Source organism: Toxotes jaculatrix, chromosome 10, assembly GCF_017976425.1.
Source record: "Toxotes jaculatrix isolate fToxJac2 chromosome 10, fToxJac2.pri, whole genome shotgun sequence".
NCBI classification, from domain to species: Eukaryota; Metazoa; Chordata; class Actinopteri; family Toxotidae; genus Toxotes; species Toxotes jaculatrix.
The window spans coordinates 14,045,368-14,061,031 of record NC_054403.1 but is presented as its reverse complement, the minus strand read 5'-3'; the positions used below and the strand labels follow the sequence as shown (position 1 = coordinate 14,061,031).

The window sequence follows — 15,664 nt, the reverse complement described above, 5'->3', positions numbered from 1 at the left end:
CTTTTCAGGGTAGATATAAATGTAAAATAGCCTGCAAAGCTCCATGTGCTTGGCCCTTGGAATTCAGCTTGTTGTGTTAGTGTATTTAAAGTTTAAATTTGCTGCTTGCATTATGCAGTTCAGGGTGGATTCATGTGAATTATAATATATATGTGAGTTATATATATATAACTTCAGATGAGCTGTATGTGTTTACTCCTACTTATATAAAACTACTGTACTGTATTCTGTATACTCTATTCATTAGCTCAGGCCACACACACATATCTACATATCTTTTTATGCCGCTGTGCTGGCGTTTTTGTCCCTCCATCCCTTCATCTGCCCAACCATCCATCCATTCATCCTTGGACTCATGGATGACTGATAAGAATGTGGTGGTCAAAGGGCAAAGGGCAAATTCACTGTGACCTCATAAAACATGATTTTGGCCATAACTAAAGAATTCATAATATATGTATCTTATAATACACTTCATACCTTTTATTAAATTCCTTCTAACTCTTCACTACTTATGCTATAGAAGTGTAGACAGATATGGATGTAAACTGCAACATGACTGGTTGGCAGAGGCATACAGTCTCAAGGTGGTAATTCTTCTTTTTAAGTTTTATAATAGTGATCGTTGGACAAGGATAAAAATATCATAAGCCACAGCTGCCTTTTCCTTGTGCATAATTTCAATTGAGAGCAGCAAAGTGGCATTAACTCATCTCTACACCTCTGTGCTGCTCTCATATCAGCACTATGCCTTAAGTGCGGTGCTTAAAAAGTGTAACTCAACATAAATCTGTTAATACACTTGTGATTTTTTTTATACAGACACACACAAACAATAAACTTGACTATAGCTGCAACGTGCTTCTTTTTGCATGTCTCTTGTATTTATAGTTTTAATAATTATTCATTAAATCAATGCCAGTTTTACTTTTTGACATGTCATAGTTTACAGTTGCAGTGTAAATATGGTTTTTTATCTCTAACTGGAGTCTTTTTGAGAGCTCGAGATGAAGAGTTGTGAAATATTTCTAAACTCGTGAGCATCCTGTGTTTGTATCTTAGCGTATTTGTATATTGTGTCATGTGAATTAAACCCAGTAACACCCCACTGTAGGGTTTGTATTCCCACCATCCTCGTGTCTTCACGTGCAACATGATTTACTTGTAATTCTGTGACAACACTTCACCACCACTGTGAGCACCGCCCACCAAACATGTCACCACACAGCCAAAAGCACTTCCAAGCACATAAATTCCTTATACCTTACACCAGTTGGTTCACAGAACAAACCCAGTTGAGCAGAAGTTAAAATACGACAGAGTCTTTTGTGCAAATAAAAACTAGTCACAAATCCACTTGTTGTATGAGACAATAACAAAGTCTCTGTAGACACATTTGCTACTCTGTGATCCTCAATGTCCCTCCAAGTTTACCACTTTGTGCAACATGCATTTAAACAACCTTTGTAAATGGCAACAAAATATAAACTAAAAACCTGTAGCCGAAATTATAAAGAAAAACAAACTCTCCTGTGACTGCTTGATTACTGAATCACTCTGTTCTTACTTTTCATAACATTACAACAAATGTTTAAAATTAATAGTGGATTTGGAAGAAATGCTTTTCATAACTACCTGATAACTGCATCAAATAAAGTCTGATTGCTGAAACAGTCGTAATCACATTATTGGTCATCTCTGACCATATTAAACCATAGGTAAAGTTGGGATCTACAATTCGATAATATTACAGTCGCACTGAAATCTCACAGTATGTTCAAGTTTAAAACCAAACTGAACTTGCTAAAAATAATTTTCTTTCTTTTTTTTTTTTTTTAGCTGTAGATCACAAAGAGTTGCTTATTTATGTTATGAAAACACAACCCTAACCCTAACTGCAGAGACGGGTGATAATTCTCTGTAGTTTTGTCAGTACAAATTATACCTTTCATAATACACAGTGATCTGATCCATTGCTACCCTTATATTTATATATTACAAATATATGGATCACAACAGCTTTAAAGTCAATGGCTTCATTCACATACATCCTCTCAGATGCTTAATTTTGACATTAAGATTTCCATCAAATACTTAATTTATAGGTGTAGCAGCACATCATCACCGCTGCTTATCTTTGCCTCTGTGATGACGCAGAGAGGCGGTGACACAGTGAGGCCTCACAGTTAGTTTCACTGTGGATTCATATCTGGCCCACTTGGCATTCCACCATGGCCAAGTACAGGAGGGAAGAGAGTTTCGCTGCTGCAGACTGAGCTAGCAGGAACGATAATTCTGGCACCGAGGTCAGGCTGTTCCACTCGGCTGGAGCGGCAGTGGGGGGTGAACGCTGCTGGTGTAAACCCAAGGATCAAAAAAGCTTCCAGCTGACTGAGCAGCAGGGAAGCAACCAGGCGCACAGGAGGAATGAAGTGGCTGTCAACAGACCACGGATCAGCCTGGGTTGAAGACACCGTGCTGGTCATGGTGAGTTGAGACTAAGACATCAGAGATGAGACTGGCTGTTTGATCCTGGGTTTTTTCAGTGTCTTGATGAAGTAAAAATAATCCGACTAAGCCAATCTGGGAATTAGTTGACCGCTTTGGTCCACACTAAATTATCTCAACAACTATCGGACGGATTTCCATGAAATTTGGCACAGATATCCCTAACATTTCCCATCAGTCTCTGTTGTACTTTAAATGCTAATTAGCAAATGATAGACTAAGATGCTGAACGTGACAAACACTATACCTGCTAAAAATCAACTTCTTCCTTTGGTGTTTTCTGAAGGAAAAACAAAAAGAGCATTCCTGATTTAAAAATCCCAGAGATTACTTTATTGCCATAATAGTTTTGACACATATAGAAACCATCAACGTTACTGTTTTCTTAACCGACATTACCATCACCTTTGTCCATCTGTACTCCTCTCTACCCTCTCCCATCACTATTCCCCTTTCCTCTTCTCTACTGCCTTCAGCCGCCCCTCCAGGCAGCTCAGCCGGTGTTCCACTGCACATGGCTTCTCAGAGGCAGACGTGAGCAGAGTCAACAGGACACATGCCAGCACCAGGCCGGCCAGTCGAACCGCCGTGGTGTCTGCACTGGCAGTCTTATCAGTCGCAATCAGCCCGAAAAGCCAGAGCGCCAGCACAGTTTTCACCACCCAGAATACCCGCCTCACCACGGCAATCAGCAGACGGAGAACAATGGTCAGCACCCAGTAGCCAATGAGAGCCACCAGACCCCACTGGGCGACGGCAGTCACACCCTCTGGAGTGAATCGGGGCAACGTCAGTGCAACTGTGAAGGGAGGAAATCCAACTTAGGCATATTTTCACAAGGAATAAAGCTTGAAACACTTGTCTCACACAGGAAGCAAAAGAAGTAAACACTCACACTTAAAAAGGAGTGGCAGACAGATTGCCCCAAGGGAGAGGCGAGAGGCAAGACTGCATATTTTCACTTGCACTTAAAACTTTCATTGCCACAGATCGACACTTACTCCAGCAGACATTTTGCAGTGAGCTAAACATACAGGGAAGGAAAAACAGAGCATGCAGCAAAGTCTAAATGTACACACACAGACAGACATGCACGCACACAGAGGTCATCCTGGTACCCACCATCGAATCCTGTGACCCTGAGGATCTCTGTGACGTAAACAGCAATGACATTCAGGCCACTGGCAGCTCCTTCAGCCAGGAATCGGATCACCATCTCGAAAAACTGTGGCGGTGTGTGGGGGGGAAAGGGTGGAGACATGTTTTACTTTGTTATGATCAAAGGTAACAATGAAGAGAGGCAGCATTCTGATCACATTAAGAATTATGCAGAGAGGAAATACAGATTTGTTTACACAGGCAACCATGGCTCCAATACCACGATCATGCTGCAATGCATGATGTATAATGCTTGTGTATAAAACAGCGACACTCATATTGACAGTGGCTGCTGGTATAAACACGATTATCTCATTTAAAGGGAAACTCATTTAGACTGTAAGAGCTGCTGAGCTGCACCTTATGATAGAAGAAGTGCTGTATTGTTGGCTTGGATAGCCAACTGTGCATGCGAGTGACAGCTGGACAGTGCCCCTCTCTATTCCTGTACAACCTCTACTCACCTCCCCCCCAAAATCACACACACACACACACACACAGATATACACTATAACCTCATCCAGCAAGGTCAAGGGTAGCCCAGTAACTTGGACAAGTATCTTATCTGCACCTGTTGTGCTACACACTGGCACATACATGGAGGCTGTCCAGTATGTCAGAGCATGAGTCAAGCATCTGTCACTCCACATCAGTGTGTGTATATCACTTAAACACACTTAATTATTTACTGGTCTGCTTAGTTCGATAAAGCTCAATTTCCAAACGATAAACTTTAATGTCAAAGGCACGTTTGTGAAGCCACAGACTTTTTAAAAGCTGTGATACAGCCCATACAGGGCATTAAAATGGCTTTTATGATTTTCAGCTCTTATAAAGTTGAAAATACAACAATACTTTGTTAGTCTTCCTGTGGTCTGTCTACTATAACGCTTCAAAGCTGACCTGAGGATGACATTTTGAAGAAAAACAGTGCAGGGCATGCACATTCAGAAAACATTTACAGGTGCCGGATCAAAAGACAAACTGGAGACACAGATAGACAGAGGACCTGCACACTGCACTGATAGCTCCTTGTAAATCGAGCACAGTTATCAGGCGATGACTACCCAGGAGAAATGTTGATCTATTATTACATTACATTTTACTGGGAGCTATCACCACAGTGTGCAGATCTTTTGTTTTGAGGAAGAAATTTGATCACAAAATGACATTTTTCTCCATTTAAACAGGAAACAATCATACAGAACAGAATTTAAATGGAGTAAGGCCCTGGTTCAGTTTTGGGGACTCATAAAAAGTCAATTTCTCTTCCAAGTATCATGTACACGCCCTTTTTTTTTTACATTCAGAGATGGCAACTGAGTCATGGTTAACTATTTCAGCTTACCTATCAGCTTTCCAGCACGCATACAGAATCTTATCGCTACAAGTTCACAGGTATGGTGGCATCGCATGCAAATATCTGTGTACAGACATGCACATACTGCCAGTTCTTCACCACAGCCACGCTCCTATTCTCTGCACTATGTCACCCACATGAGCTGAACAGAGCCTCATGAGAGGACTCTGCTTAAGGGACCACGTCAGGTTAGGCTAGATGGAGACACCCAGGAGGTTTCTTACCATGGCCACTGTATAGACGTTCTCCTGACCAAGCATTGACTCAAGAAACAACACTGCACTCTGGGGAGAAGGGAACCACAGCAGGGTGGAGGCAGGGAGACAGAAAAGAGTGTGTGCGTTTATGGGTGAGGGGGAAGCACGGATATAAGAAGACATGAAATGAGGGCAGAGAAGATGAGGGGATCAGGAGAGAGATTAACAAGTTGAGGGGGCACGGGGGAGAGGAATGTGTGTGAAGGGTGTAGATAAGGATGGAAGTAGAAGAGGTAAAATTAGTGATCAGGTTCAGTTAAGCATCGATCAAGAATAGTGACAGAGCAAACAGTGAAGTTAGATCACAGTATATTAACAATTAAAGAGAAGAAGTGAGTGTAAGGCCACTTCCTGGTGCGGGGAGTAGAAGAGAATTAGCCGGCGGTGCACCTCTTCTCTGTACCTCAACAGTTGACCGCACCACGCCGGTTCCCACCACTGACTCCGCGTACTGCTGGATCTCCCGGCAGGTTCCCGTGATCAGAGTAAGGAGGGTGACCCCCGGTGGGCTCTCCCCGGTCGTCTTGGCCTGCTGGGCTTCAGCTCCAGACAAGCCCAGCGACAAACCAAGCGCCAAGACATAGATGGTGAAGAAAAACCGAGCCATGGCACATCCACCGCGCCCGGAGCAAGACGCACAAAAAGTCATGGTTGGAGAATTGAGAGCAACAGAAGAAAAAAAAAAAAAAAGTGCTAATAATGTATGTGCTCAGGTTAAGGCTGCAGCTCAGAGCAGGTTGAGCAGCTCGTATTCAGTGACTCAGACGGGACTATAAATCAAGTACTTAAAAATGGCTTCTGTTGGGAGCAATCGTCGGCTACAGAGCGTTTTTACATCAACATACAGTAGTTCACAATAGGAAGAAAAACATATGAACCGCGCCAGCTTCTAAAATATCAACACGCCAACTGATTCAAGCGTCCTAATTTGCAAAATACCCTTAACGTGTTGCTAAAAGAAAATCCCCGATGACTCAAAATGATCTGAGTATTTAATTTTAAACTTTGGCAGCGCTGCAAATATTCGATCTAGGATCGCGCCGCTCCGTCAAGGACACTCCAGCATTTACAGTGGCTATATTTGGAAAGAACCCGTTAAAGGCTTAGATCCAGCAGCGGTAGAGAGATCTGATAATTCGCCTACAAAGCGGCGGAAAGTTGTTAATTTAAAAAAAAAGATACAGTACAAAAACGTCTCCAAAAGTTTACTTTTCTTCTTGCAGCTTTACGCGTAAAAGAAAAGGAAGAGACGCGCTGACGTTGAGTCGACCACGAGTCTCCTAAAGCTTCTTATTTCTGCTCTGAGCCCCACACCAGTCAGGTTTGGTGTTCCTTTGTCTCTGAGCTTGCATCAAAAGCACTGCAGCGATGGATTATGTTGCGCAACCTTTTATTTAAAAAAGAAAAAAGAATCCCTTGTCGCTGTTCCCTTATGGCACTCCCTTCCTTCTAGCGATTCTAACGACTGTTTCCAGTGTGCAAACACGTCGGGAAGAGGAGGAGGAGGAGGAGGAGGGGTGTAGGAGGAAGGCGCTGCGCACAGGGATAAACACTTGCACACTGGGACTTGTGGTTTAATATTCCAGGTCAAATGTTAAGATTGGTCACAGGGTCTAAAAAAAAAAACAAAAAAAAACAAAAAAAAAAAGGGAAATGGAAAGGCTGGACACCCTTGATGGCAGTTTAATAACTAGCAACACCAGTAACACAGCGTCAAGTCAGGAGATTTTAGAGATTTCAGGACAGAAAGAGGCAGATTTCAAATAAAAAAAAAAAGAAGAAAGAAACAAAAATGACATACAGTATATACATACACACCAATATGATACAAACATCTGCTACACTGGAAGGAATGCTGTTTTCTCACTGTACTAATTATTTCCATTGCACACTGGTTTGTGTAATTGCCTGTTTTTAAATGCACACACACACACACACACACACACACACCCTCAACACGCACACATACACAAACACCACCTCAGTATGCGATGCAAACTCGCAGAATCTCATTTCTCTACATTTATACAGCACCAGTATCTGAAAAAATACAACAACCTATCAGATACTGGAGCTGAATTCAGTCACTGTAAAAAAAAAAAAAAAAATCAAATCCAAATATTTTTAAAGCGTTCGGCTCAAAGCATCAGTGTGGCCTCATGAGGCTGGAATCAGAGAGAGGAGAGGATTTCACACAGATCCTGCATCCTGTAGATACATGAGGATGGGATGTAACTAGTCAGAGGAGGAAACACTTGAGTGCAGTGATGCTCCCGGCAGTGTTTGAACAAAACCGAACAAAATCTTGTTGACCCTTTCTCCTCGCAAGTGGCCGCAGGGAGAACCGCAGCTTTAGCCAATGTAAATGCGATGGAAGTCGTTTGCACCGAAGGCGGCGTTGCACTTGGGGCACTTCCTCTGGCGTGTGTCGTAGCGCGTCTTGACGCACTCGAAGCAGAAGACGTGGAAGCACTTTGTGAGCACAGCATCCTTCACCCGGGAGTTGCAGCATGGACATGTTAGACGTGCCTGGAGGGGGAGGGGGAGGGGGAGAGAGAAAGAGAGAGAGAGAGAGGGAGGGGGCAGGGAGGAAGGGGTTTGAACAATAAACTGAGAAGCCAGTTTTGTCCTCACATGAATAGTTTGTAATGAGTGGAAAAAAATATCGAGGGCAGCAGCGAGGACATGTGATTATAGAGACGGGACTTCAAGCTCAACTGTTCTGACAACACCCATATTAGGAAAACACCATCTGATATGGAGTCTGATTCTAAACCCCGATGAGGCCAAGATTTATCCTCAAGACCGTGGAGAGTACAGAGAACAGCTGAGGCATAACTCTTGTCGTACAGGGGTACGCTTATTTGTTTTCTTAAACTGAGTTATATGAGAAAAAGAAAGAAGCAACTGGTTAGCTTAGCCTAGCACAAAGTCTGGAAACAGGGAGAAACAGCCGACCTCTCTGGAGGAGGATAACTGAAACCAAAAAGTTAAAAAAAAAAAAAAAAAAAAAAAAAAAAAGTATCACCCAAACTTACCTTGTAGTCATTAATTTCTTCGTTTAGGATCTCGTCTCCATTGCTGATTTTCTCAGCTGGTTTCTTGGCCTTCTCGATCTTTCTCCTAAGTTTGGAGATGTCCTCCTGAAATACATTTAGAGTTTATTTTATTTGTTTATTTAACAGGGACAGTGCATAGCTCTCTGTAGTCCTGAGCAGGAACAATAAACACTGAGTATTAAGACAAAACACTATAGTCCAAGATAAGTAAATACATGAGAATACAACAAATATAAGAACACTGTCACTGAAACAGCCTTCTCAAACAACAACAGGACAACAAACAATAATCAGACAGCAACAATAACAAAGGGCCAGACAGCAATAAAATCACAATGTTAAAATTACAAATCAGTGGATCATCATGAGCCAACAGGATTTATGGTTGATGAGTGCATGATTGGGTTGATTTAAGCCATGATTTTATCTTAGATTTAAAACCAGTGAGGGTGTTTATCTCTCTGATCAGTTAACAGCTGTAAGTACATATTCCCCTCAGTATACGTCAGTATGTTTTTAAGGCTTCAAAAACAGCCTCAGTGGATATAACTTTGTTTGAACAACACTTCACCTTTTAAAAACACACCCTTTATGGCCTGGGCTTATTTGTTTGCACATATTTGTTTGTGTGTGTTGTTACCTGTGCTCGCCGGGCATTGAAGGACTCTTTTTCCCTGGAGATACTGTTCTCAATGACCTCCTCTCTGACCTCGCTGAGCCTCTGCTGAACCTGCTCCAGCTGAGTTCGCACCTCCTCCGACAGCAACGCAGACTCCTGAGCCTGGAGGGCGACACGTCTTTACTCATCCTCAACGGGAATCTCATTTCTTCTCATATTGTATTTTTTTTAGTAACAGTTCACTGTTTTAGGGATTAAACTTAAAGCTGTGGCTCATCATAACTCAACTGTATGTTACCTTGCGTTTGTTCATGTCCAAAGCTTGCGTTCGAAGTGCCAGCTCTCTCTCGGCAGTGCTGATGGTCCCCTGCAGGAGGCGCTCCTTCTCCTCAAGCTTCCTTACCACCTGCAGCTGGGCATCAACCTGTGGCCATGGGCACAGAACAGGATGGTCAGAAAAGACAACCAGGAAACTGGGCACACAATTTGGAGCAGTCATAGAAAAACTCATGGGTTTATTGACAGAGAACAGGCTGTTTTACTGAGAAAGTAAAACTGTTTTTATTTGGTTGATGGATATAATCCATAGTTCCTAAATTCTCACTGCAATTTAACTGCGTCTGTCACAAAACCTGTGTGTGCAAGCCGTTGTGGAGTTGCCTCGTGGCTGACCTGAGTTTTTAAAGTTAGCAGCTGGTCTGCCAACTCCTCCTTCTCCTCTTTTAGCAGCTTGTGGATCTGGTTGGACTTGATCCGCTCGCTCATCAGCTTGAAGTTGGCATCGTCTTTCTCTCTGAGCTGCTGCATCAGGCGGATGTTCTGTTCCTGCATGTCCTCGAAGGCCTGGCCCGTCACGTCCATCTCGCTCAGCAGTGCGTCTTCCTCCTGCAGAGGGAGCACGGAGGCGACAGGGTGTTAGCGAATGAGAACCAGGCAGAGGGTTTGTGCGTACAAACGAAATGACCCCCTCACGCACCTGTTTGGCTATAGAGAGCTTCTTGTTGAGTATGTCGATCTGCTCCTCCACAGAGCGGATTTTCCTCAGAGCCTCTTCATCTGCCATTTTCTTGCCCTCCCTCCTCTCCCTCTCCTCCAGCTCCCTCAGCCTCTGCCGCAGCTCCTCTCCCTGGAATCAGAACAATATTATCATTATTTTTATTACAACTATTATTATTATAGGAATGCTACAATTAATTACAGCAGGCTATTCTATCTGGCCATGTTCAGCTGAAAAGAATAAGCCCACGTGGAAAATCCAGTGCAAATATCGATGTATCATGTTCTTTCTGAATGAATAGGCCCATCACCAACACTTAGACTGTCCACTACAGCAACAAAATGTCTGTTTGCAGGGGACTGTGTTGTGCAGTGTCAATCACCTCTGACTTGGCCTTTTTCTCTGCAGCCATGAGCTGGACTTTGTCCCTCTGCTCCTTCGGTGCTGAGCGGTACATGTCCAGCAGCAGCTTCATCTCCCTCTGGGACTCCTGGGCTTTCCTGCACATCCAAAACCATCAACATAAACAACATCCGGGGCCCAAAAATAACAGGAACTCTGAGTAAAGCCCATTAAGTTTGAGTATGAGGAAGAAAAACATGCCCCAAACCCAAACCATAACAATAAATACTGGAAAAAGAAAAGAGTAACAAGGGTTTGAAAATGTTTAAACATGTTTAAACTATTCTGAAACTGTGGTGAGTTCAGTATAATTTCTCATAAAACATGTGAATAGGGCACATATCATTTATCTGCCAATAAGTAAAGCAAATATATGATGTTTAAATCAAGTCTTAAAATTTATATCAGGAGAAAAAAAAAAATACATATATATAATGATATAATGACATTTTGAAGGTACCTGTGACACTATTTTTCAGCTGACCCAGCATGGTTCACATCATCTATCTGATACTTCAAAAATTAGCATACTCTAAAATAAAAACCAACTTCCACACATGCGACTTACTTGAGTTCTGCTCTGACAATCTTCAGCTGCTCCATCTCCTTCCTCTTTGACCCTCCGACCATAGACAAACGCTCCCCGGCTGACTCCTCCAGTTGGCTACTGCTCCCTGGCTTCTCCTTCTCTTCCTTTAGCAGGCTGCTGCTCCCACCGCCGCGGGTCGGCCTCTCTCTTTCCTTTTCCTTCTCTTTCTCCCGCTCTCTTTCTTTCTCCTCTTTCTTTATAATGTCCTTTTCCTTCTTTTCCTCCTTATCTTTCTTCTCCTCCTTCTCCTCCTCTTTTACTGTTGCCTCTGGTTCCAGTCCAGGCTCTGTTTTTACTGAAGCACCTAAAAAAAAGACAATGTGATGAAGGTGAAAAAGGAATAACCAACCAGGTCTGTCCACATATGTCTTAAGATGGATCATAACAACAAAGTGAAATGAGCAGAAATGCCACTTAAGTTATTTACAACTTAATAAATTGTCAAATAAGCTTTTTATGACCAGTTAACTAGGTGTTTTTTTTACCTGTGCTGCTGGGTGTTGAGGAGCCGTTGTCAGGATCTGTCTTGACCACAGGTTCTCCAGTGACAGCTGGGGTGGAAGGAGAGGTTGTCTCATCCTTCACGTCCATCTCTGTGCTTGACTGGGATTGAAGGATGGCACTGCCCTTTGAAGCACGGACCTACAGAGGCAAAAGAGGCATGGGATGACTTTTAGAGCAGCTTGCTACCGTTTCCTGCTTCACTGTTTCCAACAGATCACAACACATATATGTGTCTTACTATCAAAGTTGTGCAAATTTCTTCTGACCCACCTGGTTGAGTTCAGTTTGTGTCTCTCTCAGCCTCATCTTGTATTTCACCACCTCTCCCTTCATCTGCTGGTTGTGGGTTTGCAGCGTGCTAATCAAGTGGCGCATCTCCCTGTTGATAGGACCTGAGAAAAGAAGGAGGAAGAAAAGAAAGCAAGAGAGAGACAGAATTCACATTAGCAATTTATTGTCAGCAGGAATCTGATGTGAATCTAAGCTCTACTGTATTTGTAGCTCAGTTCATGAACCTCAGTCACTACGTAAGCTGGAACCTGTTAGTTACCTGCTTGCTCATTGGCAGCAAGAGTCTGTTCAAATTCGATGCGCAACATCTCGTACTCCTTCCTGACCTGAGCCAGCGTGTCCTCCAGCTGAAACACCTCTGTACGAACCTTCCTCTGCAGAGCCACCTCATCATTCTGCACACAGAGGGGAAAGTATGAGTGAGAGGGAAATGAAGGTTACACAGATGGTCGTTGGCCCAGATGCAAACACACACAACTTACCTCCATGTGCTCCAGCTGCCGAAGGCGTGCCGTCCTGGTCGTGTTGAGGCGAGCGCGTGTCTCATCTAACTGAGCCTTGAGGATCAGAGACTCGTTGTAGAGTACAGAAAACTGCGACTGCAGACAGCGATACTCTGAAGTCTCCTTCACCATGCCCTCTGCTCGACTCATCAGCTCCGCCTGAGAGGAATGCAGAGAAGGGAAAGAAAAAGAGGCAGAGACATAAGCCAAAGAGAAAAAGGACTAAACAGAAAAAACATTTAATCAGTAAAGTATTACAAACATATATTTCTATCATGGCACTAAATTAAACTCAATCGTGATACACGGTGACATACCTTCATGTTGTTGTTCTCCTGATGAACATTTTGCAAATCCTGCTGGAGTTTCTGCAGCTCAGTGAGGCGGTTGTCTGCCAGCTCCCGGTTCTCCTCCAATTCACTATTCATCTCCTCAAACTATTACCAGGTAAAAAGAAGGAAAAAGTACACAGCATGAGGTATGAAAATAAACTACTAAGTCAAACATTTTTCACACACTTTGTTTTATTTAGCAGAATCATGAAAACACGAAAACAAAATCCTACCTTTCTCTTATTAATAGTGATGGTCCCACACACGCTGCTGGCCTCCCCACACACCTTGTAGCCTTTGCTGTTCACCTGGGGTGCACAGGGAGTGTTTTAACATACTTCAACGTAAACAGACACTTTGTAGTGACACAGCACTATGACTGACTCCAACACAAGTCCTCATCATCCTCACCCTCTCCAGTATCTCGCTCAAATGTGCATTGAGTCGGTTCTCCCGGCGGCGGATCTTCTCCATGTCCCACTGGAGCTCCTCGATCAGTACCTGCAGCTCACTCACACGCTGGTCTGCTTTGTTAGCAGCACGACCCAGTGGCCGGGACTGGAAAAAGGCAGGAGGACACAGCAGCTGTTAGTAGCAGCTGGTTACTGGTAACAGTTACTAAGGTATGGTTTATGTCCCTTGCAAGCAGATTTGTAACCACTCATCTGTGCCCAGCCAGAGGGGGAACATTTTGCAACAGTGAATAAATAATTTGTACCTCGCTTGTCATGTGACTATGCTTCTGTTTGAGGTCCTCTGTCAGCTGTTGCAGCCGCTCATTTTCGCTGGTCAGGAGGGAGTTCAGTTTGGAAGCTACTGGCCACAAACTTCCCTCTGGAAAGAAAAGCAACAGTAATATCACATCCAACGAGTGCAAACATATAAACTGACTTAATGCCTTTCTCTTAAATGCATTTCATTGTTAGCTTTAGTCCATTATAATACAGCAATGTCAACATGCCTTCATCCCCAAACCTTCCCTCCTTTTATCTCACCTGCTCCAGAGTCCACCTCTGCCTTCAGCTGGTCCACGGTGCCCTTCAGACACTCATAGATCTCCACCACACGATTGGCCTGTTTCTGGCTGGACTCCACTCTCACCTGAAGCTCAGCCTCCATCTCCTCACTGCTGCTGCTAGCCAGTGTGGCCAGGAAGGAGTTGGTTGTCTCTCCCTGGTGGCCTGGGTGCCAACAGAAGGAAAGAGGGTTTCAACTTTCATCTCCAGTTGGTTGAACAAGCATTAAAGATTTTAAAGTGTCAGTGCTGTCTTAACCTCTGTCCTTGGCCCTCTCCTGGTTGGAGTCGCCATCAGGTTCTGGAGTTTCTGGCTTCAGGCTCCGTCCCTCACCCACCGGAGACTTCTCAGGTTCGCTGCTTGCTTGGTCGTAACGCCTGATGATCAGCTGGACGTTTTCATCAAACTGAAGGAGAGAAAATGACATAAAACTTCAACTTTTTGACCTTTCTAAAAGAGGAGACTGTAGATGTTTTTTTTTTTGCTCCTAGTCCAATCTCTCCCAGTGAGTGTGTACCTGGTTCCAGTATCTATTGAGGATCAGCAGACTGGCATCGTCAGTGGCCTGGCGGGTCTCCAGTCTCTCAATTCTCTCCCGCAATTCATCCTCAATCACCTACAAAACAATAAACCAAAAGATTAAAAACAGCTTCCTCAAAAACAAGAGTGCACACAAAAGCAGCTTTGAGTTGTAAACAAATAAGGAGAATTCCTTTACCTGTCTTTGATCAAGAGCTTCTCCCAACTTTCGGTTCTTAGCTTGGAGAGCTTTGATGTCTTGTTCCTCCTGAAAAAGAATTGATTCAAACATGAGGTTAAAAAGAAGGATCAGTCAAACATTACACGTCTCGGGTTAATGTTATATTGGCAGTGAGGTGGATAATAAAGAGTAGCTCACTGAGTTAGACACCCCTCCAAGTTTGATGACCGTCTCCACCGCGGTGCTCCCCCCGGCGGCGGCGGCGCTGACACCGGGACCCCCGTCCTCTCCTTCCCTCTCCCTCCGCTTCTCTGAGGGCGCACCGGAGGACGAGGGACCGCTGGGGTCAGCAGGACGCTTCTGTCCCGACATCCTCTGACTCCTGAAACAAACGGAGAAACGCTGAAATAAAGCAGACAGTGGCTGTCAACAACTAGCGTTACATCCAGGTGGTTTGAACGAAAATGCTAGCTACAGTGTGCTGATCATATTAAACGCTAAATGACCAAAGGCAACTCACTTGATGTTTATTTTGAAACCTTATTACCCCGAGCTATGAACAGTTGAAAACATATACCCAAAATGACCTGCTATAACACTTTATGTACTAAAAAGCCGATTAAATCAGTCAGTGTAACGGTAGGCTAACGTTAGCCGTTTGCTAACGCAAACGCTTTAAATGTTGCTGATACTCAAGAAAACCGGATTCTGACCCGACACATCGACGCATTTACTTTGTAATATTGTCAGTAACAACCACATGTAACCGACGCCTTACCGCTTTTAGTGTTTAGAGTTTTATGTTATTAAGTGAATCTGTCTGTGGATGTTGATGTTGCGGCTGTTTGCCACTCGGAAACGGAAGCTTTAACGATCCAAGTGGGGCACCCTTCAGCTGACTCTGCGCCCCCTGCTGACCAGGAGGGGAAACGAACCCTGCACAGCATTCATTCAGTTCGGAGGCCAAAGGTTGGGCTGCTTGGGGCACTGTTGTCTCCAAATTCACATTAAGTGCAGGTAACCAACACAGCAGGTTATAGATCAAAGTTTGTTTGTTTTGCACAGAGACCCACAAACCAACTGGTACTTCTATACTGGACACCACTGTTAGGTTTACTCTCAGTCAGTTGGCTTATGGTGATTTGAATTTAATTTGAGAAAATGCACCAACTGAGAGCAATATAGACTAAAAGCAACTAACACACAGTGACACACACGTTGGAGGTCAGGGCCTAAATTAAAACAACCATTTGCAATGCACATGGATGATTTCCCTCTGTTAAAACTATAAAGACAAATCAGAAATGAACTGCAACATGGATTAGAGATACTTTGTGTGCTGCAGTGTTGTTTTGAAACTCACAAAGAT

General features: G+C 43.7%; 2 protein-coding genes across 4 annotated transcripts; both read right to left on the bottom strand.

Moving 5' to 3' along the window:
- Positions 1-1,789: 1,789 nt before the first annotated feature.
- On the bottom strand, positions 1,790-6,765 carry LOC121188033 (transmembrane protein 109-like). 2 transcript variants are annotated; one of them, XM_041047530.1, is made up of 4 exons: positions 5,687-6,765; positions 5,251-5,310; positions 3,631-3,733; positions 1,790-3,307 (listed from the first exon to the last, which is right to left on the bottom strand). In XM_041047530.1, exons 1-4 carry the CDS (start codon positions 5,930-5,932, stop codon positions 2,952-2,954), a joined length of 765 nt encoding a protein of 254 aa, XP_040903464.1. In that variant the 5' UTR covers positions 5,933-6,765; the 3' UTR covers positions 1,790-2,951. The 2 variants fall into 2 exon arrangements, with proteins under 2 accessions (XP_040903464.1, XP_040903465.1); XM_041047531.1 differs by lacking the exon at positions 5,251-5,310 and having other exon boundaries at positions 5,687-6,760.
- A 191-nt stretch (positions 6,766-6,956) lies between these two features.
- On the bottom strand, positions 6,957-15,160 carry rnf20 (ring finger protein 20, E3 ubiquitin protein ligase). 2 transcript variants are annotated; one of them, XM_041047521.1, is made up of 22 exons: positions 15,074-15,160; positions 14,494-14,677; positions 14,314-14,382; positions 14,113-14,211; positions 13,854-14,001; positions 13,575-13,760; positions 13,298-13,413; positions 12,991-13,137; positions 12,813-12,887; positions 12,565-12,684; positions 12,227-12,469; positions 12,004-12,139; positions 11,724-11,845; positions 11,435-11,591; positions 10,929-11,253; positions 10,341-10,458; positions 9,938-10,087; positions 9,634-9,846; positions 9,260-9,385; positions 8,983-9,123; positions 8,322-8,426; positions 6,957-7,812 (listed from the first exon to the last, which is right to left on the bottom strand). In XM_041047521.1, exons 2-22 carry the CDS (start codon positions 14,665-14,667, stop codon positions 7,636-7,638), a joined length of 3,147 nt encoding a protein of 1,048 aa, XP_040903455.1. In that variant the 5' UTR covers positions 14,668-14,677; positions 15,074-15,160; the 3' UTR covers positions 6,957-7,635. The 2 variants fall into 2 exon arrangements, with proteins under 2 accessions (XP_040903455.1, XP_040903456.1); XM_041047522.1 differs by having other exon boundaries at positions 12,227-12,406.
- Positions 15,161-15,664: the final 504 nt, after the last annotated feature.

Excerpts from the sequence above, each read along its gene's own strand:
- LOC121188033 (XM_041047530.1), bottom strand. The coding sequence starts at position 5,932 with ATGACTTTTTGTGCGTCTTGCTCCGGGCGCGGTGGATGTGCCATGGCT. Across the intron at positions 3,734-5,250 it reads ACGTCTATACAGTGGCCATG|TTTTTCGAGATGGTGATCCG; the intron begins GTAAGAAACCTC and ends ACACCGCCACAG. Across the intron at positions 3,308-3,630 it reads CAGGGTCACAGGATTCGATG|TTGCACTGACGTTGCCCCGA; the intron begins GTGGGTACCAGG and ends CTCCCTTCACAG.
- rnf20 (XM_041047521.1), bottom strand. The coding sequence starts at position 14,667 with ATGTCGGGACAGAAGCGTCCTGCTGACCCCAGCGGTCCCTCGTCCTCC. Across the intron at positions 14,383-14,493 it reads TTGGAGGGGTGTCTAACTCA|GAGGAACAAGACATCAAAGC; the intron begins GTGAGCTACTCT and ends ATTCTTTTTCAG. Across the intron at positions 14,212-14,313 it reads AAGCTCTTGATCAAAGACAG|GTGATTGAGGATGAATTGCG; the intron begins GTAAAGGAATTC and ends ATTGTTTTGTAG.